We start from the raw sequence: 23,840 nt of genomic DNA, 5'->3' as shown, positions 1-23,840 counted from the left end.
AGATACTCTGTACATATATTATCATGTTCATATACAATCCAGATCCCCCGTTCAAGCAGCTGGCCCACTCGCGCCAGGAGCAGCATCCGCTTCATTCCTGTTCGGCGCTCCTTGTTGTGTCGAACTCTCATCAGCTCTTTCTCTCCTGCTGCGACCGCTGAAGACATCACTCAGTCTGGCACTGATACGCCTGTTCCTCCTGTCACGCGCGCCGTCGATATCCTCGGCGCTCGCATTTGCACTGCCACTTGCGACATCACCGCTTTGATTCCTCCGTTGTTCTCGTAGTCGTCGTAGAGCAGAGATACGCTCTTCGGGTGACGCGTTCGGCCGTTGACGGAGGGACAGGATATCGAAGAGCGCGGTGCGGCGACGGTGGGATGTGTCGCCCTCGGGGTTGAGAGGCGGAGCGAGCTCATCTTCTTGCGATCCCGATGAATCGCGCGAGTTGACTGGGCGGAGGTCGACCCGGCTGGTAGACATTAGTACAATGTTTGTGTGTGTGAGGTTGAGGAGTAACATACCATAACGGACATGTGCCCGATACGTTCAGTAGCCATGGGTCCACGCATTCTGGATGGAACTTGTGGTCGCATGGAAGAACACGGAGATCCTGGCCCTTTTCGAAGTCTTCGGTACAGATCGAGCATCCCAGACTTTCATCTGGTGAAGCATTGTCAGTACCCGTTGTCGCACCAGCGGCAACAGGTTGTGCCGGCGCGATGCCCGATTGCTGCTCTTCCGCGGGGTCCGATGTTACGACCTGTGCTGTCTCAGTCGCACCAGGCACAGAAGCTGGAGCGGTATCATGCTGGGTCGCAGCTGTTCCTCCGCTCGCTTGGGCTTCTGTGTCCGTGTTTACGCCATTCACATCCCGTGTTTCTGCCGTCGAGCCCAATTCGACATCAGCGGGTTTCGCCGGCTCCTTCTCGCCAAACTTGACAATGGGTATGGTATCCAGGATAGCTCTTCCCAATCCCCTTGCCCTGCTTTGCCTTGGTCGTCCGAGTACGTTTCGAGGGCCGTATCGCTCGGGGTGGCGATGCGCGCGAACGGCGCCGGTGATGATGATGACGAGGAACAAGGCTGTGATGATGCCGGTGATACTGTATAGAATGATCATGGCGACGGCGGTCGACGGCGATGGTCCTAACGGGTTCTGCTGGTACTGGCCGTTGCCGGAGTCGTTGTTCCCCTCATCCCGCGCCTTGACTTGAACGAAGTACTTCATGGCTGCCGGCATGTCGATGATGTCGTTGCGCACCTTTGCCGAGTCTGCTCTATTCGTCATCGAGTATATGGCAAACTCGTCCATCATGACCTGTGTCTTGTCCTGGGTGTAGTTGCAGTAGTCTGACGTCCTGCTATACAGTATGACTGCCGAGATATTGCCTTGCAAGTAGGTTTGTTCGAAGACGCCCTGCGCAGTGTCGTAGCCGTTGTAGTCGGTGGTGTCGCAGCTGATGTATGCGATTTCGTCATTGGATATGCCGACGACGCTGGTGTAGTTGGTATTGTACAGATTGCCCTTGACCTAGTGCTTTGTCAGTGCATGAAGGCGATGCGACGAATAGTGTTTGACGAACTGAGTTGGTGGCATCCTTAGTCAATGGGATCAGGTCGGCTATCCTGGTCCCGTCGTCGCCCTGAGCGTTAGTGAGCGGCAGAGTGCCGTCGTAAAGATTTGTACGCGCGGTAGATGTGTTAGACGAGGATATCGTGGCCGAGGCGACGGTCGCGAACAAGAGCCACGCCAATCGCGACGGCAGGCGGCGCGGTCGCACGAGCAGCATCTCAGGGTCTATGCTGTGGATGATGCAACACTGGGTAGCAATATCGCTCGCTCAGCAGCGAACGGCTGACCGTCGGCCTTATCGATGACCAGCACACCAGGCCCGACGCCTCATGGAGAGAAGATCTCGAGCGCGGGGTGTGGCTTCCGCTGTCGCGCGTCTTTGGCAAAGCCCAGGCGGTTCAAAGCGAGTATACGACAAAGCAAATCCCGCGACTGCGCACTACCATATCGCGCGCGAACACCAAACCGCGACATAGAAATAGACGGGGCAGAGAGGGTCGATTGAAGCCTCGACGGAGAGGCGCGGACGGCCATGGCGTATCGATTGATCTTCACACGCCCGCTGACGCCGGCGACCCACTGTAATCTGCCACTCCGAGACTGCCGCACCATGTGCGCGCACCCTCCTCTCCAATCCTCCCACGTTGGATCGCCCGGGGGACCCACTCCATGCGCTGCGACTTGCGGACTTCGTCGCATCGTGACCTGTAAGATATACCCGCCTCACTCCGCCCATCTCGACTTCGCACGCCCATCGCAGGATGTTGTGAAGCTGTCGTCACCTGCATGGCTGAGCAGCGTTCACGGACCGACTTCATGTCTCTTTGATTCTATAGGCTTCACGTAGACGATTATGCGAAACACGATGTTCGAGCACATCCTGATCATGTTTCTGTCAGCAGTCCGAGTTAGGAGCTCTTGCATATGCTTTCTCTGGTGCCGCACCGGAGGAACATTGCACGCTGCATGAGCTGATCATCAATCACCGCTCGACCTGAGTGCAGCCCAACATGAATTATACTTCACAGATCAACAGAGCATCTCCATGTCCGATTACGTGGCAGTCTTGCCACTATTTGTGCGTTTCATAACTAATTATTCCCAATATAAAGTTTTCCTCAAACGCCTGCGCTATGTACCTTTTGTGCAGAAACCTGCCCATTGCAAACACTCATTAACATTCTTCTAACATCCCCCTCCATACCTCAATATCACAATAAAGCTTTTCAGTACGCCACGCCACTGCGACCTCTTCCAGGTGTCTTGAATGTCATAGACTGCACCTGCTGCTCGACCAAACCCCCAAGCGCCAGCGTGTCCATCGGATCGACGCCCATCTTCTGGAAGTCGTTGAATCCGGAAAGGTAGAAGCCGGCAATGACGACAAGATACGACAAGATAAGAATAGAGCCCTTGAAGTAGTTGCTCTTACCCTCGCCGTACATGTACGACAAGAGAAAGACGCAGAGGATGACGGTAACCATGTCCCACTGCGGGAAGATGAGAGTGAACGTCTGGCTGGCAACGTCCTGAGCGGGAATGTACCCAGTGTGGATGGCACTGTAAAACACCAAAGCCGGAATCTGGAGGAGACACACTTGGAGAGCGTATGCGGAACCAATCTCCATGGAAAGTGCAATGTTGCCGTTCATGGCAAACGAGATGGCGTTGAGGAATTCGGTCGTGTTGGGAACCAATGCGAAGAGTGTGATACCCAAGAACTTTTCGTCGATGTCAGAGCCCTCGAGAACACCATCAACGGTATTGACGAGAATCTCCGCAATGATGGCATATGCGACAGTCGCAGTCAGCAGGATAGCAGCACTCTTTTGACGGCTCCAGTTTGGTGCATCGTGCCCACCAGAGGCATGCCCAGTCGCTGTATCAAGCTCCTCGGGTGCAGCTTCTGTGTTTGTTCGCGTGTGAGCGGGGCGTTCTGCATGCGCTTTGGTAGATGTATGGGCGAGTTGCGCTGCCTTGCGTGGAGCCCTGGTAACGTCACGGGTCGCCAAAGCGGTCGTCGTTGCCGCGATCTCGGTGATTTGTCGCGCAAGCGACTCTGCAGCATCATCTGTAAGTCCCTCAACGTGGAAAGAGTGGTGCGAGACAGCGTCGCTCTCTTTTGGCGGTACCATGTGCGGTGTGTTGCTATCCGATTTGGATCCAGGCCGACCGGTGTCTGATGCAGTGTGTTCAGGTCCAAGACCAACTTCTTGCAAAGTCTGGCTAACCATACGTTTGTACAGCTGGCTGTCGCGTATGTGCGCACGAGATATGGAGTTTCCTGTCGCTTGCCTGACGAAAGAAGCATGTGGGAAGTCCATGTGGCCGCTTTGACTGAGACTGCTGGCGCTCATCTCGAGTAGCTTCTTCTCTTGAGCATCTGGCTCCGTCCAAATTGTCGCAGCATGGGTACGAAGGGTGAAGAGAAGACCAATGATGTAGGAGAAGAACAGGAGAGCAGCCGCGAACCAGGTGTAAGGCTTGACAGCTTCGTTGTAGAAGCGATCATTGAGTGCTGGTGTTTGTGAGTAGTAACATCTACGGCAGTCTCGCTCAAGGGGAACGTGGTGATTGGAGTGCACGCATGAGTGGCAGTTGAGTTCATGCTGGTTAGAGTTAGCACAGGATCGACGTGCAATGGGGCTATACTCACGCTTCCGTAGATCTGGTAGAACAATGTCGGACCGAAAGCGCCAATGACGGCGAATAGCAGCATGGTGGAAGTGACACCAGCGGATCGCACATTGAAACGCTGAGTCTTACGCTTGAGAGCACCAAAGCACATGGACAGGCCTGGTAGGAACAGAATACCTGCAAAGATACTGCCGATGATACTACCCTCGACGAGTTGAGCTTTGCCTTGTTTGAGGGCTACGCAGTACAGGAAGACTTCGACGACAGTAGAGAAGAAAGCGTTGATAGTAGCGCCAACACCCATGGAGGACTGAGCTGAGATGGAAGCTACAGCCTGACCAATGAAGTATGCCAACGGAATAATTGACAGCAGTGCTAGGGAGAACAACAAGAACTGGTCAGTCAGCCAGAACTTCATCTCCAAAGCTTCGGCCAAGACGAAGTAGTCGAAGATGGTGAAGGCGACCAGGCCCAGAAGGTTGATGAGGAAGATGTTGGTTCCGTCAATAGTGTACTTCCAGTACTTGATGCCGACTGCGCGGTAGGTACAGAGCAGGATCGAGGACGATTCTCCGGGGCGGCGCACGTTGCCGTTGTCGGAGTGGAACGAGAGCGCCAGGGGATGGCGTCGCAGATGGTCGAACAGCAGCAGGGTAGTCTTGCCCATGGGAATGGTGAAGACGAGGAACCAGCACAGAGCTGAGACGAGGAACAGCGAGGGTGTGAGGAAGCCGTAGAAGAACAAGAAGAAGACGACGCGGCCAAGATTCCACTTGCCACGGCCAAAAAGCCTCCTCTTAGTGTTGGCGGTGTCGGTGTGGTTGACATTGGCTCGTCCATCTCTGCCGAGGAGGCTTGTCGTCTCTCCACCTGCTGAATCTACGCTGTTGCGTCGGCGGCCGATCAAGGAGCTTGTTCCGGTGGTTGGGCCAAAGAAAAGGCGTCCTTCTTCGATATCGCCGCTCTGCCACTGCTCGTACTCGCTGATGCTGCGACCCTCGCCCTCGTCCTCTTCTATGTAGGCCTCATCCTGCATGAGCTTGACGTACTTGCCGAAGGGGTAGAAGAGGTAGCCGGCCAGGGCGAAAAGCAAATGGGAGTACTCCTTGCAGCTTTCGTTGAAGCCCAGGAGCGCGCACAGCAGACCACCCACCGTAGCAACAGCAGCTAGCCACCATCCGAATACGAGGGTCCATACGAGATTGAAGAGAAGCAGCCATCGGCTGACAAAGAGGCCTGGCGACGAGTGGATGTCTTCTTCAGCGTTGCGCTGGACCGAACGACCCTTCTTGTAAAGCGCGGGCTTCCAGATCCTGATACCGAAGGGATGTGTGACGTTGATGGCATCCTGGCGGTCGCGCAGCGTGAAGCTCTCGGCGTCGCTCAGGTCGTCGTCTTCATCGCCGCCTCCGCTCTCCTCCTCCTCTGCTTGTACCGTCTCCTCGCTGGACGAGGGCGTCGCGTCTGCATCGGCGCCGGTCGGAGGGCCGGCGTTCTCCTGCTCGACCTCGTCGTCTTCGGTCGAGTCGATGGTGGCTAGGTTGGGCGGGGGCGCGGCGGTGCGGCGGCGGACGGTCGAGGGCTTGCGGCGCAGTGTCTGTCGCTGCTTCTTCTGCTGGTCCTGCTGGGCCTGGTCCAGCTCCACCTCCTCTTCGGCGTCGTCGACACTGAACTCCTGCCCCTTCTGCGGCCATTTCGACGACGTAGCGCGCCGGCTCATGGGCGGCTTCTTGGGCTTGGTCAAGCTTTCGTGCGCCGTCGCTGCGGCCTGCTGGCGGCGCTCGATGCCGGACGTGATGGAGCCTGCAGCGGTGTTAGCATCATGATATCCTCTCCGGGCCGCCAGATGATGCGCGTACCGTAGCCAGAGGGCTGCATGGCAGCTTGCGGCCGTCGGCGCGCCGAGTCGCTGGGCGTCGCGCTCTGGGTGGGCGTGTCGCTGCCGGTGCCATAGGTGCTGCTGCGGCGCGACGTGTCGGGCGACGGCTTCGCTTTACCCGCGGCGGGCGTGCGATCTTCCATGGTGGTGTCGCTGTGCGAGGGAACTGTGAGGTTGGGCAAGGGCAGGCTGTCAGACTATCTGTAGTTCAACCTTGTTTTGGGAGCTGCTGTGGTCACAGCTCAAATGCTCAAACTACGTGGCTCTCCGCACAAGTCACGATTCTGCCGCCGTACGATGACAGCTGTTAGGCAAGAGCAAAGATGCATTACCGCGCTCGTCGTGCCCCTCTGAGTGTGCGTGTGGGTGGGAGCAAAGCTGCAGATGACCCTGTTAGACGTCCATTCCCCGGCGATCCATGACTTTAGCGCCCAATGTCTCACCCTGCTCCAGATAAGATAACCACTGCCCAGGCAAGCTGCACGTAATTATCGGCTTCCGCGGCAACTGAATGTCAACGTCAAGATTCGCCTAGAATGACGGTCGCTGTTAGTACTATTCTACGATGCAGAGCGTGGCGGTGCAAGCATGATGTCATTTGAGCTGTGGCTGGAGAAGTAGTACTAAGGTAGTCTCCTGCACCCCAACGTCCCAATCCCACACCCACCCAAGACACACGACATAAGAAAAGACATCTGCTGCTGCTAGAACAAGGCGCGAACGCCCAGATCGCTAGGTCCCTTGCAGTCTAGAACAATGAGCATTTCGATATCCACGCCTGCATGCGGCTCCACGCACTAGTGTCATCAGAGGTTAGCGTTCAGCCAAGCTCGAATGTCACATGCGTGTCGTCGGGCACGTGTACCACCCTTGAGCTGGCAAATATTCCATCGGCATCTGGTCCTACAGTACGGAATCGGTTCGCCTGATCATTAATCGAGATGTAGGAGCTTCTCATACTGTACCGCTGTGAAAGCTACGGCACTGCCGACACCCACGGTACTGCGGTGACGCACCAGACTCCAGCGAACAACATCAAAGCCATCGCAGTCATAGGTACCGTTTACCAATGCACATTCTCAATGACCAGCCCGAACCAGTAACAGACGGTAGTCTAAGTCAAAGGCGCACGCTGTTCATTCTGAGCTACGGCACTAGTCCGCCTCATCGTCTATGATGCTGCAGCCCTGCCCAGGTGGAGCCGCGAACCCCTCATCCGGCACCAGGCATGTATACCAGTCGTGTTGCAGTTCACAAGACATCGATGTGTGATCGGACTTTCTATGTCTATCTAGGTAGAGGAATACGTTGCCTCGGGATGTATCCAGTTGTCAACAGTTAATAGTGCGTATTCAGCAACATCAACCAAGATCTGGCCGCGCCTGGTGCCAGTAGCGCAATGCACTCGTTCAGCCATAAATGCAGCCACTGCTGGGGCACACTCAGCCGCACTCGACCAGAATTTGGATAATGCTTGAAAAGGCCGGCCTCCCATATGTTTGGATTGGTTTCTGGCAGCCGACCTCGGAAGTCAACCCCTGACGTCTCTCTTTACTTCCTGTCGTCTCAATCGTACCGAGATATGGACCTCCTGAATATCTTCCTCTTAACCACGAGCGTTGTTGCATTTGCCTACACCGTTCATTTTGTCTACTTGGACAGTGCACGCCTACGGGGCGAAATTGTCGAAGAAGCTAAATCAAGGAAGCGTGCCTGGCATCTCCGAGTGGGACCGGTCGTCTGCTCGATACTGGCTATAATTGCCTTTGTTCTTATACTGTTACCAAGGAACAGTCTATCTGAAGCCTGTTTGCCAGAAAACAACGAAATTAACCCGGATGTTGGGGGCATTGGTGTCCTGCTTGGCCTTTTTCTACCTTGTCTTGTACTCCTCCTGGTACTAATCTTAGGTCATTTCACAGCACATACCTCAGGTGCGAAAGAGCTTTGCATGGCTCAGTTTGCGAGTAAGTTGCGAAGAACACTGAAGCGTATTTCGGGTTTAACACAGCATAGACTTGTTTTATCTCACAATCAATCTTGCCAAGGGGATGAGAAGATTAAACGCTCAAGAGCTTGGTATTGCCATATCCAGTGTTGATGCGGTCAGTGCTTCGATGTCCATGGCTTTCTCGGATAAGGATGTGCTCGCTGCGCGGAAGCTGGTCTTTTTTGGATTCTTGACACAGCTCGTTGCCTACGGCGTACAGGCTGCGGCTTTCGATGAATACTCGCGGCGTGACACTTTCCGCTGTAACTCCTCTACAACGAATCAGGCATTGCCGCAATCCTACTCGACATTCTACTGGGTTTACTGGTCCCTCCGGGTGGTGGCATCGATACTCCCAATCCCGGTAGCCCATCGTCTCACGTCGGACTTGAACAAGATTGAACATAAGAACAATAATACACAAAGCTCACGAGTCAAAGCCACAGCACTATGGAGGTCTCTACCCGCCACTTTAGCGACGAGTTATCTGATCTACGGGTCGTTCGTACTACTCCATGGACTATCTATCTACAACATTTTGCGCGGAACGAACACTATCGAACAGTCATGGCTTGCCTTGATGACCGAGTGGGGCCAAAGTGCCAACGCCATCATCGCCATATTTGCCGTCGGTCATGTCATATACGCAATCTATAGGCTGTTCGTTGCTGAGAGCAGGAATAATGATGCACAGCCTCCTGGGCTCAGTGGGCAATCAATCAGTGAGGCCTATCCCCCAGACGGCTGGAAGGCATGGAAGCACTGGCCTTGGAACGCGAAATGGTGGCCTTTCCATCTGGGATTAGACTACTTGGACCATCTCTTAGTAGACGAAGGTGAACTGCAACGAATCCTGGATCCGCCTCTCTACCTGACTGAAGAAGTATCAACAGAGCTTTGGGAAAAACTGATGAAAAGCTTTACTTCGACCGAGCCTGGCCTCGTCCTCGATTGTCTGATTCATGGAGCCCCATCAAATAGATGCAATGAGGAGGGTGACTATCCCATCCATCTAGCTGCCCGCAATAACGACATCGATATCTTGATGAGAACGCGCTTCACCTTTGATGACGATATATACAGCCGAGACTCTCTTTTACTCCAAAATCTAGCTGGCGAAACCCCTTTAGAGATCGCGTGTAGCGCAAATGCACACGAGGCCGTGAAGTGGATAATGGGTGAACTCCCACAGGGGCACGAAGAAACCGAAGCAGCCGTTACTCGAGCATTCAAACTGGCTATCGCAAATGAGAGGGAGGGACTCTTGAAGATCTTACAGCATCTGTGGCCGGAATGGAGAGCGCTGAAGATAACGACGGGAAAGACCTCCAAATCGACTCCACTGCGCTTTGCCATAGACGAGGGTAAACAGAAATCTGCCTATGGGCTTGTCGATCCTACCGTTACATCAAGAAGACAACCTAATGCCCGCAAGATCTTCGACATGATCTGGAAGTCTCAATTGGCCGGTGGCTACCTAGAGATTATGCTGGATCACCTTCAAGAGCCTATCGACTCTATACGTACTGACATAATCGATGAAGTTATGGGTTCCCCTACAACCAGTAACGCCGAAGCTTTGGACATTCTGCTAGACCTAGGAATTGATATCCCCGCAATTCTTCGACAATCGATATGTCATGCGGTGCTCCCCATGACCCATTCACAGCAAGCAGCCAACAACATATGGGAAGATATCCTGCGAGATGACTACACGATTGAGCCACAGGAGCTAGAATCAATCCTTGCCTTCGAAGTACCAGCGACCCGTAACCTAGATGACGAAGTTGAAGGACATAAAGATGCTATCAGAACTGCATTGAGCCCTCGGGGCGCGCACGACTGGTCTGAGGTGGTGCTTACAGCGACGAATGCGTCAACAGAGGACCTGGAGAAGTTGATAGCGACGGAAAAAGACAAGAACATGCTGCAGCGTATGTTGAATGTCAAAGATAAGAGAGGACACTCACTCCTAAGGTTTACGATCTCGGAGGGCATGGATGAGGTCGTTGAGAAGCGAAAGAGAAGACTGAGATACCTCGAGACTCTTCTGATACGCGGGACCATCGTAGCAGAGCCGGACCTGATGAGTGCACGTGAACTTTCGTTTCGTCACGAAGGGAATCTCGCGAGTTTCATGCTACTGGCGGTATATGCCCACCGAGATGTCTTGTCCGACTTCTTGCGCACCCTGTGTAGTGCACCGAGGGTCCACAATGGATTGGACTTCAGTCATTACGCCCTAATTGACATTCTGCTTAGATGTAACGCGGACCCAACACTCTTGGATGGAAGTGGTAAGACCCCTCGAATCGCTCTCCATGACGCCATGGCGAAGAGACCGATCAAAAAGAGCTCCAGAAAGGACGACAAGGTCTTCAAGAAAATGCAGAACACCAACCGTTTCTATCTCGAAAAGATTTCGGAACTTTTGCTGCGCTGGGAGAACCACATCAAAGGTTCACTCGGTCGTAACCCATTGGAGATGCCAGACGGTCTATGGAAAGCAGGACGTGACACCTTTGATCATGAGACATGGGCGTGGCTGGTCGCCAGGAACCCTGAGGGCTACAAAGTGGTGGAGGATTGATGAGAAAAACTGGAAATGTACTCGGAAGCCTACATTGCCTCAACACCTTGTCGGATTTTGGGTTTGATACGAATGTAGCCGGTAAAGCTCATGTTGATTTTTCCGTCCTGCTTGACGTGTTATAGATCTCATAGCGTGCTACTATCCTGCCACGTCCTTTCTCCCGACGATGTATCTGATGGAGTGCCAACATTGATACATGGCGGAGCGGAGAAAGACAGGACGGAATGATCTTGCAAGACAAGATCAAAGCCATTCGGAGACTGACCGACATCCGGAGAAAGTGTTGGCATTCATATGTCTAAAGAGTGTATTCCGAATCTACCATGCGTCTCGCCTCGCGCAAACCTAGTCGTTCACCCCCATCTCCATCCCAGGCCAGTACCAGCATTCAATAACTCAGAGCTGAGCCATTTCCAGACCCGCTCATCATCGTCAAATCGCAATCCTCTCCACCGCATCCTTCATAGCCCTAATCTGTCCCATCAAATCGCTCGCCTCATTGCTGGTGAGGCTGACTGCCACAACCGAGCGACCGACGCCACACGCGCGTCCCAGCGCCATTTTACTGGGCACATAGACGAACGGCACGTTCTTGTCTTCACACAATAGTGGAAGATGAAGTGTAATGGCGAGGGGCTCGGCGTCGCTAGCCATGATGATGAGCTCGGAGGTGCCTCGGTTCAACGTTTTGGTTGCTTCATTGGCGCCTTTGGAAATTTGGTGGTAGTGAGTTGCTTGCTGGATTAGGTCCAGAAGCTTTTCGGCCAGGATGGTGTCGGCGATGGGCCAGGCTGCGGATGGCGTAGACATGGTGGCTTTTGGAGGTCGAAAAGAGGAGTTTTCGTTTAAGCTTGGGTTCACTGCTTGGCTCGCCCGTGGGTTCCTGCGGCTGTTAGCATGCATATATCTATTGATCGTTTCAAACACTTACACTGCCTTGCTCGCCCTTGCAAATATTGTAGTAGGTGGTGGGGAAAGGTTGTAGGTGAGATGACGAACACCCTGCCTGGGGCTTATCGATAACGACGGTATGACACGTTCCCCATCAACCGCGCGCCTTAGACCCTCACTCGCCGACATGTGAAGCGCGCGTCGACATAACGCGTCGCGCAAACCATGTATCACCTCTTCAAGTCGATATATCTCCATGCGACAAGTAAGGAAGGTACGCATCCCAAGTCTCGATGCACCAACCGCACTAAACCTAACGTATCACAGAGTACTCCGTCCTCCTCTTAGGCCTCGACAATGCCGGCAAGACGACGCTCCTCGAGCAGATAAAAGGCACCTACTCGGCCTCGCACCCCAACCTCAAGACCGTTCCCACCGTCGGCCAAAACGTTGCTACCATCGCCCTCCCACCTCCAAACCCACCCATCTACCTCAAGATATGGGACGTCGGCGGCCAACATAGCTTGCGCGGGCTCTGGCAATCGTATTACAGCAGTTGTCACGCCATCGTTTTCGTTATAGACAGCAGCGATGTAGGCAACGCCACGCTAGCCGACATGAGCGCGAACAATGCAGCAAGCATTGAAGATATTGGGCGGCTGGATGAGTGCAAGTTGGTCTTGGAGAGCGTACTCGCGAATGAAGATGCCAGCGGCGTGCCTATATTGATACTCGCGAACAAGCAAGATCGCGAAGACTGCGTTGAAGTGGTGAGGATCAAAGAGGGCTTTGTGAGAAGAGTGTTTGAGGGAGAGAAGGGTGGGAATGTGAGAGACAGCAGAGTGCTTCCTTGCAGTGCGCTTACAGGAACTGGTGTGCAGGAGGCGGTGGAATGGCTGTGCAGTAGGATGGCATTTAATAAAGAGGCAAGACCGCCCGTCATGAGGTAGTTGAAGGTCGGCACGAAGTCACGAATATACCCCTATTTTCGAACTACTAATTCAAGGCCATATCGATCGCAAGGTGGAATATTGGGCCCTTAATCTTATCGCGACTTCAAAGGATATACCTTCACAGCAACAGGATGGCAACATTTTGGTTATGCAGCTCGTCCCGCGTTTACGGAAGGATGCGTTGGTCAAGAGCTTCTCCATTCCAGCGTTCGCAAATCCGCATCAGCATGCGAGCGAGTAACAGCACGGGAATGTCGTTTCTGACGCTTGAACATTAAGAGGTGGAAAACTCATATTCACACTGACGTTCAAAGATATTTACATTCAAACTAGGCTAACAAATTGTGTCGTAGTCTCATCATTCCACTCAAAGTCCAAACCACTTGAGGTCCTCCGCCTCATGCACCGGCACAGTATGACCGACGTTGAGAGCACTGTAACCCACAAGCTTCGTCCCATCACCATAGACCATCTTCGTGTAACCACTCTGCGGAGTGTTCGTCTCGTTCTTCGAGAACGAAACACCCAGCAAACCACTCCACTCCTTCAACTGCTCGCCCAAGTTAGGGATCTTGACGAGCGAGTCAGCAGTTCCATGCCAAGTCGCCATGCGAGGGTAAGTGCCGCTGTAGCCAGGGTACATAGCCTTGACCTGGGCAACCCATTCAGCCTGCGACTTGATAACCTGGCCGTTTGCGCATCGCGGGTCTGCGGTGCTGGGACTGGCGCCGGGGCTGCCTGCAACACAGCCTGCTGCGACACCGGAGTAGCATGATCCTGCGGCGATGACGTCCGGGTAGGTGGCCATCATGACGTTGGTCATCATGCATCCGGAACTGCTGCCGGTGACGAAGACCTTGGTGGGGTCGGCATTGTACTTTTTGATCGTGTACTGAATCATGTTGTTTAGGCCTTGGTTGTCGCCGCCGGCATCGCGGGAGAGGCCCTTGGCGGTGTTGACTTCCCAGCAGTTGTTGTCTTTCTTGGTGGAGGGGAAGATGTTGATGAAGCCTTTTTGCTCGGCTAGGCTGTTGTACTTTGTTGACTGGGCGTAGGCTTCGCCGGTGCCGCCGCAGTAGTGCAGCTGTGGATATGTCAGAAGGACGTTCGGCACAAAGTGGATGGTGTAGGAAGACGTACAGCGAGGATGATCGCAGGCTTTTCCGCAACCTTGGCAGGAACATAGATGTTCATCTGAAGGTTGGATGGGTTCGCTCCGAAGTCGTTGACACGAGTAAGGGCGCCATTGGCAGTTGCGCAGAGCGCAGCAATGCTGCCGAGTACTGAAGTGGAGAAGTGCATCGTGAGTGTCGTGAGAGTCCGCAACGAACAGTTTCCTGCACCTTCCTCCCCTTCTTATACCCACACCGCACTCATCGCGCGATCATCGCCAGAGCTAAACATATCCAGCTTGTTTCCCCGTGAATACTAGCCGACATAAACGGATGCTAAGGTGTCAATCTAAAAGTTCCGAAGCGAGGAGGCACGGCTATGCGCATGTGAGAGCTTCGAGTGCGTGCGTTGTTTCAAAACACTTTTCCTTCTCCAATGACAAACGACTGAAACGGCGTACCTGCTGCTTTGGTCGAGCGATGGAGGTTTTTGTTCCAACAGAGGTTAGCCACCAGGGGAATGATGTGGAGAAACTGTGCGGGATCAGGGATCTTGGATCATTACCCCGGATGAGCTCCCGCCATGTATATTAACCTACTACCGAGCTTTGCTCCGGCGCACGTAACATGTGGCATTGCCTACTTTCGCATCTACGTCACTCGTTATGCTCAGTTGTGACCGTTACCGCGAGTGCTTACCGGGCACCAACAACTGACTGCATCCTTTCGGTGTGCCATTGAGCATTATTTTATCCATATGCCGTTGCGCATCCCGACTTCCGTTCCTGGAGCCAGCATATATGGATGTTGTATGTTTTGAGGACCCGCAGGTTGCGCAATAACGGCACTAAAGATGGGGGCTGACATGCGTTAGTACGAGGATGTGCCAGCGGCTACATCCGAAATTGCGTGAGACCGAAGTAGAGCAGAGCAGTCACAAAAAAAGTGCGTCTCAAAATCGTTGTCCAATTATTCTATCAAACTCGCAAACGCTACTGGGTATCTTCTTGCGCAGTCTCTACAAGTTGGGGTGCGCCTCCTTCCACTCCTTGCTGAAAGGGTAGTCAATGTATCCCTTCTCGCTCTTGGGAACGTAAAAGGTGTCGCGGTCGTAAGGAGTAAGCTCGATGCCCTTCTCTATCCGGAAAACGAGATCAGGTGTGCTGATGAAGTAGCGTCCGAACACGGCCACGACATCGCGGTCCTTGTGCTCCTCGACAATCTTCTTCGCATCCTCGGCCTTGAGTCCACCAGCGATAAGCAGCTTGCCAGTGTAGTGAGGCAGCAGGGGGTCGAGGGAGTCGTAGCCCTCAACGTCTGCGTTACCAGATACGCGGGCCTCGACAAGGTGGAGGTAGGCCAGGTTAAACGCATCCAGTCTCTTCATGATGTCTGTGAACTGGGGAAGGGGGTCCTTCATCTTCATGCCCTGGAACTCGGAGAACGGACTCAATCGGATGCCGGTCTTGTCGGCGCCCACGGCCTCTACTACAGCCTGGGTGACCTCGACACAGAACCTGGAGCGGTTCTCAACAGAGCCGCCGTAGGAGTCTGTGCGCTTGTTGCAGGTATCCTGCAAGAATTGGTCGATGAGGTAGCCGTTGGCAGCGTGGATCTCTACACCGTCGAAGCCAGCCTCGACGGCGTTCTTGGCTGCTTGTGCGTAGTCGGAGATACTCTGCTTGATGTCCTCAACGGTCATCTCCTTGGGAGTAGCGTATCCCTCGCCTAGGGATGTTGCGCTGGAAGACTTGATGGTGATATCGTTCGCGGCAGCAAAGTCCTTGTTCGCTACACGTCCAAGGGCCCAGAGCTGGAGATAAATGTACGAGCCCTTCTCGTGGACAGCCTTGGTTACTGGTTTCCATGCGTCGATCTGAGCCTGAGTATAGATACCAGGTACGTTAGGGTAACCACCAGATTGTTTCGAGACCAGGGTGGCTTCGGTGATGAGGAGGGTTCCCGGTACGCAAGCACGCTGGCCGTAGTACTGTGCAGCCATGGGCAGGATCTCATGGTCGTCGTTGACACGGAATCGTGTCAGAGGTGCCATGGCAATACGGTTCTTGAGCTCCATGGCGCCCACCTTGAGCGGCTGGAAGAGGCGGTCTGCGGACATCTTGGTGTTGTGGGTGTTTGATTTTGGTAAGTTTGAGAGTTCGGACATGTAGGAAGATATTGAAGGAAACAAAAAACAGCAGCTGTGAGGGTTGAATAACAAGACTCCAGACGGATCAAAAAGGCTATATACGCCCCTACTAAGCACATCCCGTCCGATGGTTTGAAATCAGAGCTCGGTCGATCTCGGCATCCGCGCGGTATTTGGCTCGTAGAATTTTCCAAGGCGTTCCACGCCGGTGTAGACCCTGACGGGCATCTTCCTAAAGATTATCTAGTCTTTAGGTGGTAAAGTGTGCCCGCATAGAGATATGTAGCCGCTGGAAGCGAGATGGTACCTGGACTTAGCAGGAGACGGAACTTGTTGGCGGGAGCGGCGGTATCGCCGAAACCTTCGGGCCTATGACGTAAGATGCATTGGTCTGGATCGTCAAACTGAAGGAGCGAAGGCCGACACTTCATTGTATGTATTGATAGACGCCATCTGGATTTAGATGCAAGTAGAGCGATTGATTGTAGGAAATTAGAACAGTTGCGCGAGATTAGATCCCGAGCACGCTAAAGCTGACTAACATCATGTCCGCTTGTTTCCTTTAGAACCTTTTGCGCCCTGCGCAGTTGCTCTTCCAAGTCCTCATACCAAAGCCACCGAAAGTTCTCATTAAGCTTCTGCTCGAGTTTGTTCATATCATCTTCTACCCCTTCCACCATGAAGTTGTATGCTAGACCATTCTCGATACTCCTCTGAATACATCCCTGTGTTCTCGGTCGTCTGACAGCATCGTAGGCCTTGAAGGCAGCCTCAATATTATCAGAACTCCCGACATCAGCTATCAAGCGACTGAGGAGAAATGCATCTTCCATAGCCATGCCAGCTCCTGCTCCCATATGAGGCGTTGTGGCGTGTGCGCTGTCACCCAGTAGACACATACGACCCTTGAAATATGGCTTATCGTGTTGAAGAGTGTGTAGTGCCCATTTAGATGGTAAAGTATGTCTCGCGATAAGATCGATGAGTGGCGGATAAAAGTCTTTAAACTTTTCACGGACCTCGTCCGCACTCGTGGGTACTATCCAGTCATCTTGGTCCCAAGTGCTGGTGAGGGATCGATCGTGTGGCATGGCAACCATGTTGATGAGTTCGCCATGGTCGACAGGATAGGTGATGCAACTTCCTCCATAACCACAGTACAGTGTACCGTTCAGCGCCCTTTCTTCTCCTAGCGCTTTCTTAACCACTTCAGCTGGGGCCATAGCCCTTATCGCGGCCTCGTGAGCGTACGCTGGCTTCACATCTGAACCACATACAAAGCTTCGCACCTTGCTCTTGATGCCATCGCAGCCAATAAGTGCACTGGCTAGAGTAGTCGTTCCGTCGGCGAAGCTTATCTTGAGCATCCCGGCACCCACTTCTTCGACACCTCGGAAGCTTTTGCCGAAGCTTGTTATGTCCTTGGGAAGTAACGCAACCATCTCATCGAGCAGACGCGCCCGGTGTATCCGACCTCGCATACAAAATCCAGTCGGTGCATCTGGTGTCTTCTTGGCGTCAGCCTGATGGAAACCGAGATCTCCAGCTTTGGCTCCATTGGGTCGTCGCTCGTCCATACCCCATCTGATCGTGTTGAAAGTGTTTTCGCGTTCAGGGTCTGTGTTTATCGTGGCGTGTTTCATGTAGCCTTCCAGCAGTCGAGGATCGATAAGGTGCAATGCAGTCGTGGCGTTAGCACCGAATCCAACGCCGGCACCTATTTCCGCGAAGGCCTGAGAGGCTTCGTAGATGTGCACTTTGACACCATGTTTGAGAAGACCAATGGCGAGCGCGGCACCACCAAGTCCGCCGCCAACGATTGCGATCGGAAGACCATTGTGGTTCTGGAAGGTTGCTGTAGTTGACCCGTTTGCGGACATTCTTTGATGATTGGTCGTTGTTCAAGGCGCCGTCCTTTCCGTGGCTGCGTCGCAACGTCGCGTCTTATATTATTGAAGATTCCATACGGGCCGAAGAGAGTTGTCAATAACTGCCGGACCCGAACCGCGGGGCTGGTGTACAAAGTAAGCTGATGTTAAGCCGCATGCCTAGGCACCCATGAGTTTAAGTTCAGGCCGGCTTGAAGTATATCATTCTCCAGAAGGAGACCCTGATGCGGATGACGTAGTAGACGGAGGCGGGAAGGTGCGGAGGCGGGGAAATTGGGGATAGATTAACTCCACGCTAACTGGTGATAATCGGGTTGCTATCTACTCCAAACGCGCGCTCCGGATGATGTGGGGGAGCAAAGACAGCGACACATGTTCCAGAACATCGTCAAGTCTACCGGCCCAATTGTCTCTACGTAATTTCGTTTCTTCAAAGCTCATTGTGCGCCGGCACGGCCTTTTGTACATCGATGCCACAGACTGCAGGCGTACCTACTTCCATTCGGTAGACGCACTTTTCTTCCTCGACAATCTTCCAAATCTCGTCATTTTCGGCGCACGCAAGAATGACCATGGTGCTTCGATTGGGGCCGTTCCAGCAGTGTTGGCCATTCTCGTACTTGATTGCAATCCTTTCTCCACTGCCCAAGCCCTTACCATCGGCAGGAAGCTCTTCATCGACGGTGATCGATTCAATGCGTGCAAAATTACCCATGCCAGTGTGGCCACCGCCTTTCTTAGGCTTCTGAGTGGTCTTTGAGAGGAAGCAGTGCTCGTATGTGTATTCGCCAGAGTCAGTGGAGGTGCAGCGGTCCTTGAGGGCGCGGAAGATGGAGTCTGGTCCGTAGTCTTTGGTGAGATCTTCCTCATGCCTTGTGAGTTCGGACTTGTCGCCTTCGAGTTCCTTCTTCGCAGAGTCAAGCTGTGACTTGGCATCGGTGATGGCTTTTGATTCGGGAGCGTCGCCGCTCGTGGGGTCTGCGAGGATACCGTTCTCGATGAGCGCGACACGCAAGTCGCGTAGCTTGCTGTCAACCCAGCTACGGATGGAGTCGGGAAGGTACTCCTCAAACTTGTATACTGCATACGATAGTCAGTAGATAGCTTTGGATGCGTCATGGAAATACTGCTTACGGAGCTCCACGTCAGACTCTTCGACTGTCTCGAACTCGTCCCATTTGATGGCGCTTTCAGAGTCTGGCTTGAGAATCTCGTCGAGGTCGCGGTCTAGAGCGTTGTTGGGTCCCGGGCGCTCTTGTGCAGCATAGTTCTCCCAGGCCTGGACGGCACGCTTCACGCCTTCGTCGTTGAAGTTAGGATTGTACTCCTCCTTGAAGCGCTTCAACATGCCCTCGAGCTCCTCAACCCGTGATTGTGCCGCGTTCCTCTCGTCTCGTACGCGGTTGACGTTGTCGGTCAGCTCTTGGATTCTATCCTTGGCGAGGCTGGCCAGCACTGTGATCTTGCCGCCCTTGCCTGCGCCCTTGACGACCTTGCCTCGCTCAGCCCTCTCGATCTCGGCGAGGCTCTTGGTCAGCCCGTCGACTTTGAGAGTTGCACCTTCTATCTGCGTCTTGAGCGTCTGAATGCGGTCCTCGACCTCCTTCCGCATGCGACCAGCCTCGGCGATGAGCTCCTTTCTCCTTTGCTTTGCAGCGGTTAGGCTCTTTTGTCTCGCCTCGTCCGCCTTCCGCCATTCTTTCCCAATCGACGCGCACTTGTCTTCACACTTGATGCCCCCCACACGCTCGTATTCGTCGCTGCCGTCACAGCATAGTTCGTAGTCGCATGCGCCATCGTTTACGTTGGTGAAGGGGATATAGCTCGGCTGGTGGCCCTTGTTCTTGCAGTAGAAGCCAGGAAGGGCAGGCGTAGCGTTGACGTCTTTGCTCTTGAAGCCTAGAGGCTGGGGTGGGGAGAGGGGCGAGAGGTAGGCGCACGCTGAGGTGCCTGGCTCATCAGAGCCATCGGGGCAGTCGCAGTAGTCGTCGTTCAGGCGTGCGATTGGGAGTTTGATGGCGGGATTCGAGATACAAGTGAATGTCTCGGCATCCTTGTAGTACTTTGCAACTGCACATGTGCTGTCAGCTATGCTCAGGCGTCTACGCGGAAGCTCTCCTTGAGCTGTGACATGTGCAACATACATTCCGGAGCGACACCCCGCGGCCGGGCGGGGTCTGACGCCGCATCTGCGGTACTGGCTAAGATGGGGAGAATGAAGGCTAGCGAAGACACGTGCTTCCTTCCCATTTTGAATGTGGAGAGAGCAATTGGAGCTCGAGGCCTCAAGATGCTCGAAATGCCACATCGACATAGTTTCAGGGTCCACTGGCCCGTGCGCCGCCATCCGAGCTGCCCCAGCCCTCACCTCCACCCAACACTCCACAACTCCAGCGTACGCCCAATCTACAAGGCCGTAACTCGCGACTCCGTGTTTACTCGCTATCGTCTTGGTGTACACATCTGTCCGCAATGACGACTGGCACTCGCACATGTATGTGTGTCGGCATCGCGTCCAGTCGGCTATGACTTCATTCCGCATAGCCTGTGTGAGTCGAATGGAATGCGAACACTAACCTTGTCCATGGCATGACTGCCTCGCGTTTACTTTACCGTCTTTTCGAATTATGCGTCACCCAATGTCCTCAGCGCCCAAAAGTGCGTTTGGCGCTCAGCCCGGACATACCAGCATTCCTCGGCATCAAACGAACAGTAGCCTCCTATCCAGGCCGCGTTACCAAATATGCCCCCACTAGCATCATTCAATCGCCAACATGGTGGATCTATTCCTCAAAATCGGCCATCCATCGGGCCAACGGCGCGGCTTTTGGGTGGCCGTCTATGTTCCGGTCTCTAACAAACGCTGTACATACATTCGATTTGCTCCGTCTTTGAATCTTGGACATCCACATTCAGCTCTAGTATGACTGAATTCGCACGCTAGAATGATGTCTTTTGTTTGCACATGCGCCCAACTCGCGTCAGGATTTATGCGGCGAGGTCATCAGAGTATCATTCTCTTCCTTCTCGAATCCCATCATTCTATCTGTGAACATCGATATCCATCATTTGCTCATAACTTCATTTACCTACTCTAACATCATGGTATACGCTGACGAGGACGAAATCGACTGGAGCGACGGCTCTTTCGGCGCTCCACCTCGAATACTCATCGATGCTACACCCCAATCAACTCATCACAACCCAACCGCGGACGCTTACGAGGAAGAAGATTCGCTTTTTGTATCGGAAACATATTACCAACACCGGATACCCAGTGGTCTTACACTTCAAGCTGGTAAGAAGCTTGCTCTGCATAGAGGCTGTTCGCTTACATTTCCCAGCTCCTTCAAACAGCAATGACAACCTTCAGAACCCTACGCGTGTTCAAAGAGCTCGTGCCGGTGTTCATCTGAACCGTCGTATACCTTCCAAGGCCGACTACATCAACTACGTGCTTTACCAAGCTAGCCAGAAGACTTACGAAGCCACCTTTCTGAACAACTTCATAGCGCATGCCTTGCATCCCGACCGCCTCGCCCAGTGTTCTGAAGATGCAAACAGCAGCCGCCAAAGCATCGCCGATTACATGAAGTCTGTATCACATGAGGTCAACAGTATCACGAAGAAAATGATCTGGAATGGCCATTGCCGCACTGTGCACCTTCTCGCTGGAGACGGCATGGACGGCGCACCGTTCCTCGATCCACATGCTCTCGACACCAAACCCTTCTCAAAGTACGGTCCTGGCAATCTCTTTCCTGTAGCAGACAGGATCAACGTGTCTTGGCACCGTACCAGCTCACATCCTACGATGGTACGATACTCAACCAAGGAGTACGAACTTGGCTATCAGGCCGGTCCATTGGAGGAAATTGACGCTGTATCCCAGACACTGTTTCGAAAAGAGAACTTCAGTATGACTTTGCCCATCGGTCGTGCTGTCAAGCTCTCAACATCCAAGAAGCGTAAAGGTCAGAACATGTGTGGAGCAGCAACCAGAGATGACAGACTGGCGTCATCTCGTCGGAACTGGATTCCATTCCCGCAGCTGGCCATAATGTCGGACTTCCACGGCCCTCAATCCGTTACAAGCACTCCGCTTGATATAGGTCACGAAGCAAAGGCGGCTGATGTTCACCAAGAGCCTCAGATACTGTCAGATCTCACGCAACTGTATCACGACCCTGTAAATGCCCTGTCTTTAGATGATGCACAGGAAGAGGGATCCCATCAACCCTTTCCTCGTTACGAAGTTCTATTCGGTTCCCATGATGCTGGAGTACCCATCAGTGACCGTGCCGGTGCATGCAAGCAAAGCAACGGCACCGAGCACGTAGAGAAGGTACACCACTGGCGAACCAGGTTGATCAATGATCACAAGCGCCGGCTGACACTTAAGTGGGGAAACCCACCACAGGCTCTCGACCATGCATTCCAGAACTTCAAGCAAGTTGTTGCAGCAGCCATGTCTATGGGTATTCGTCCCACCGCCAACGACGACTACCAGAAGAAGCTCGAAGCCATCGCAGCTAGAGAGCGACTTCGAGAGCAAGCCAGAAGTTCCGCTCGATCACAGCAGAACAGTGAAAGCCTGTCCACTGAAACTACCACCCCTGATTCGCGTGCATCGCAATGTCTCCCAATAGACTCAGACATGAATACTCCCGAGTCCTCTTCCTGCTCTCCTTTACAGATCCTTCGACGAAATATTGGTGGGTCGTTGAGCAGTTCTGAATCTGACAAGACATCCTCAGAGCCCCCAAAGAAGAGGAGGAGGAAGAACGAAACCGCAAACAAGCAAGTCATGCGAAGTCACTCTACCCAGCAGCAATCGACTGCACCCAAGCCAGGCAAGCAATCGACCAATCAGTCAATCATGAAGAGTCCGTTGGCAAACAAGCCACTATCGCTCCATCCGAGTGGATCTACGACTTTGGAACTGCATCAACACCTTCCTCCAAACGCTTACTTTGAGCCGATCTCAGTGGATGAGAAGTACGCGTGGCGATGTCGTTGCAAACATGCAATGGGCCACTACTACAACTCCGGGAATCGCAAGAACTGTCGAGGCTGTAACACCTCGCTCGGTGACAACCATGCTGTTGAGATGGACTTTTACATGCCACTGAGGTCTTTTTACCATCAACCCGCACCAGACATGCGTTGGAAGCCTAGCAAGCAGACTGCTCGACTTCGCAAGTCAGACCGACCCTGTCACAATGCTGTGGCGAAGGACGCATATTGGCAGGCCGTGGGTACTGGTGCGACTGAAGAAGTGGCTCGGCAGATTGCTGTCGATGCAGTGGTTCATTACCTTCGGCCAAAGGTACGGTCGAAAGGGCCAACACCCGAGCCGACGCCAGAATCGGAGCCAGAACCCGATCTTGGTCCCCATCCTAGTGGCTCGACTACTATGGAACACGGTCAGGAGATTCCCGATGGCTATTACTGGAAGAAGCAGAAAGCAGGTGAGAAACTTGCCTGGCGATGCGATGTCAACCATGGTCTCGGACGATACTACCTAGCGGGCGATAAGAAGACCTGTCCAGGATGTGGAGCCGGCCGGACTAGTCTGGGCAAAAGTGAAGATATGGACTTCTATCTCCCGTCAGGTGTCGTCGTTCGCCAGGAAGCACCAGGCCTCTCTATATGGAAACCTAGGAAGCCATACAAAATAGGCAAACCCGCTACTACGAAGAGAGAAGCGGTCAGTCACAACCAGATGTGTGCCAAGGTGTACTTCGAACTTCTCGCTCAAGAACACGAAGCAGAAGAGGCTTTGGCGCTTGCGATTGAGAGAGTGGACAGTGAGCTGGACAAGAAGCAAGAAGCTAAGATGAAACGACAGGAAGCGAAAGAGGAAATTGGAGACTCAGATGCGGTTGAGGGCGACAGCACTTCTGCTAGTGTCTCGAGGAGGGACTCTGCCGCCACGAGTCGCAACTCTCGAGGAGGCTGCACCATGTCCTTCGTCCCAAAGAAGCGTACCATAGATGACGTCATGGAAGAGAGTTTGGATGAGGTTGTGGGTGGTCTTGGAGATAGGGATATGGGAAGTGAAAAGGATTCTTGTGATAGTGTCGTAGTGTCATCTTCTTCTGATGAAGATAGCTCTGCCTCAGACTCGGAATGAGGCTGCAGTCGAATCATGTAGTTGTAGTGAATGAA

General features: G+C 53.4%; 10 protein-coding genes across 10 annotated transcripts; 3 read left to right on the top strand and 7 right to left on the bottom strand.

The window, feature by feature from the left end:
- Nucleotides 1-415: 415 nt before the first annotated feature.
- Nucleotides 416-1,793, bottom strand: J4E83_004810 (uncharacterized protein; the record flags this gene model as incomplete). The annotated part of the gene is made up of 2 exons (XM_049331735.1): nt 416-1,534; nt 1,785-1,793. The coding sequence occupies 2 exons, from the start codon at nt 1,791-1,793 to the stop codon at nt 416-418; spliced, it is 1,128 nt and encodes a 375-aa protein (XP_049189509.1).
- Nucleotides 1,794-2,802: 1,009 nt separating this feature from the next.
- J4E83_004809 (uncharacterized protein) lies at nt 2,803-3,446 on the bottom strand (the record flags this gene model as incomplete). Its single annotated transcript, XM_049331734.1, has 2 exons — nt 2,803-3,402; nt 3,438-3,446. 2 exons carry the CDS (start codon nt 3,444-3,446, stop codon nt 2,803-2,805), a joined length of 609 nt encoding a protein of 202 aa, XP_049189508.1.
- Nucleotides 3,447-3,929: 483 nt separating this feature from the next.
- On the bottom strand, nt 3,930-6,235 carry J4E83_004808 (uncharacterized protein; the record flags this gene model as incomplete). Its single annotated transcript, XM_049331733.1, has 2 exons — nt 3,930-6,016; nt 6,073-6,235. The coding sequence occupies 2 exons, from the start codon at nt 6,233-6,235 to the stop codon at nt 3,930-3,932; spliced, it is 2,250 nt and encodes a 749-aa protein (XP_049189507.1).
- Nucleotides 6,236-9,068: 2,833 nt separating this feature from the next.
- J4E83_004807 (uncharacterized protein) lies at nt 9,069-10,672 on the top strand (the record flags this gene model as incomplete). Its single annotated transcript, XM_049331732.1, has 2 exons — nt 9,069-9,077; nt 9,275-10,672. 2 exons carry the CDS (start codon nt 9,069-9,071, stop codon nt 10,670-10,672), a joined length of 1,407 nt encoding a protein of 468 aa, XP_049189506.1.
- A 1,119-nt stretch (nt 10,673-11,791) lies between these two features.
- On the top strand, nt 11,792-12,516 carry J4E83_004806 (uncharacterized protein; the record flags this gene model as incomplete). The annotated part of the gene is made up of 2 exons (XM_049331731.1): nt 11,792-11,840; nt 11,894-12,516. 2 exons carry the CDS (start codon nt 11,792-11,794, stop codon nt 12,514-12,516), a joined length of 672 nt encoding a protein of 223 aa, XP_049189505.1.
- A 370-nt stretch (nt 12,517-12,886) lies between these two features.
- On the bottom strand, nt 12,887-13,821 carry J4E83_004805 (uncharacterized protein; the record flags this gene model as incomplete). The annotated part of the gene is made up of 2 exons (XM_049331730.1): nt 12,887-13,603; nt 13,660-13,821. 2 exons carry the CDS (start codon nt 13,819-13,821, stop codon nt 12,887-12,889), a joined length of 879 nt encoding a protein of 292 aa, XP_049189504.1.
- Nucleotides 13,822-14,649: 828 nt separating this feature from the next.
- On the bottom strand, nt 14,650-15,750 carry J4E83_004804 (uncharacterized protein; the record flags this gene model as incomplete). Its single annotated transcript, XM_049331729.1, has 1 exon — nt 14,650-15,750. One exon carries the CDS (start codon nt 15,748-15,750, stop codon nt 14,650-14,652), a length of 1,101 nt encoding a protein of 366 aa, XP_049189503.1.
- A 557-nt stretch (nt 15,751-16,307) lies between these two features.
- Nucleotides 16,308-17,660, bottom strand: J4E83_004803 (uncharacterized protein; the record flags this gene model as incomplete). The annotated part of the gene is made up of 1 exon (XM_049331728.1): nt 16,308-17,660. One exon carries the CDS (start codon nt 17,658-17,660, stop codon nt 16,308-16,310), a length of 1,353 nt encoding a protein of 450 aa, XP_049189502.1.
- A 439-nt stretch (nt 17,661-18,099) lies between these two features.
- On the bottom strand, nt 18,100-19,919 carry J4E83_004802 (uncharacterized protein; the record flags this gene model as incomplete). Its single annotated transcript, XM_049331727.1, has 3 exons — nt 18,100-18,749; nt 18,804-19,739; nt 19,814-19,919. The coding sequence occupies 3 exons, from the start codon at nt 19,917-19,919 to the stop codon at nt 18,100-18,102; spliced, it is 1,692 nt and encodes a 563-aa protein (XP_049189501.1).
- Nucleotides 19,920-20,771: 852 nt separating this feature from the next.
- On the top strand, nt 20,772-23,805 carry J4E83_004801 (uncharacterized protein; the record flags this gene model as incomplete). Its single annotated transcript, XM_049331726.1, is given in 2 exon segments — nt 20,772-20,994; nt 21,014-23,805. 2 exon segments carry the CDS (start codon nt 20,772-20,774, stop codon nt 23,803-23,805), a joined length of 3,015 nt encoding a protein of 1,004 aa, XP_049189500.1.
- Nucleotides 23,806-23,840: the final 35 nt, after the last annotated feature.

Source organism: Alternaria metachromatica, assembly GCF_023757995.1.
Source record: "Alternaria metachromatica strain BMP 0045 chromosome Unknown scaffold_8, whole genome shotgun sequence".
Lineage (NCBI taxonomy): Eukaryota > Fungi > Ascomycota > Dothideomycetes > Pleosporales > Pleosporaceae > Alternaria > Alternaria metachromatica.
This window is presented reverse-complemented; position numbering and strand designations above follow the sequence as displayed.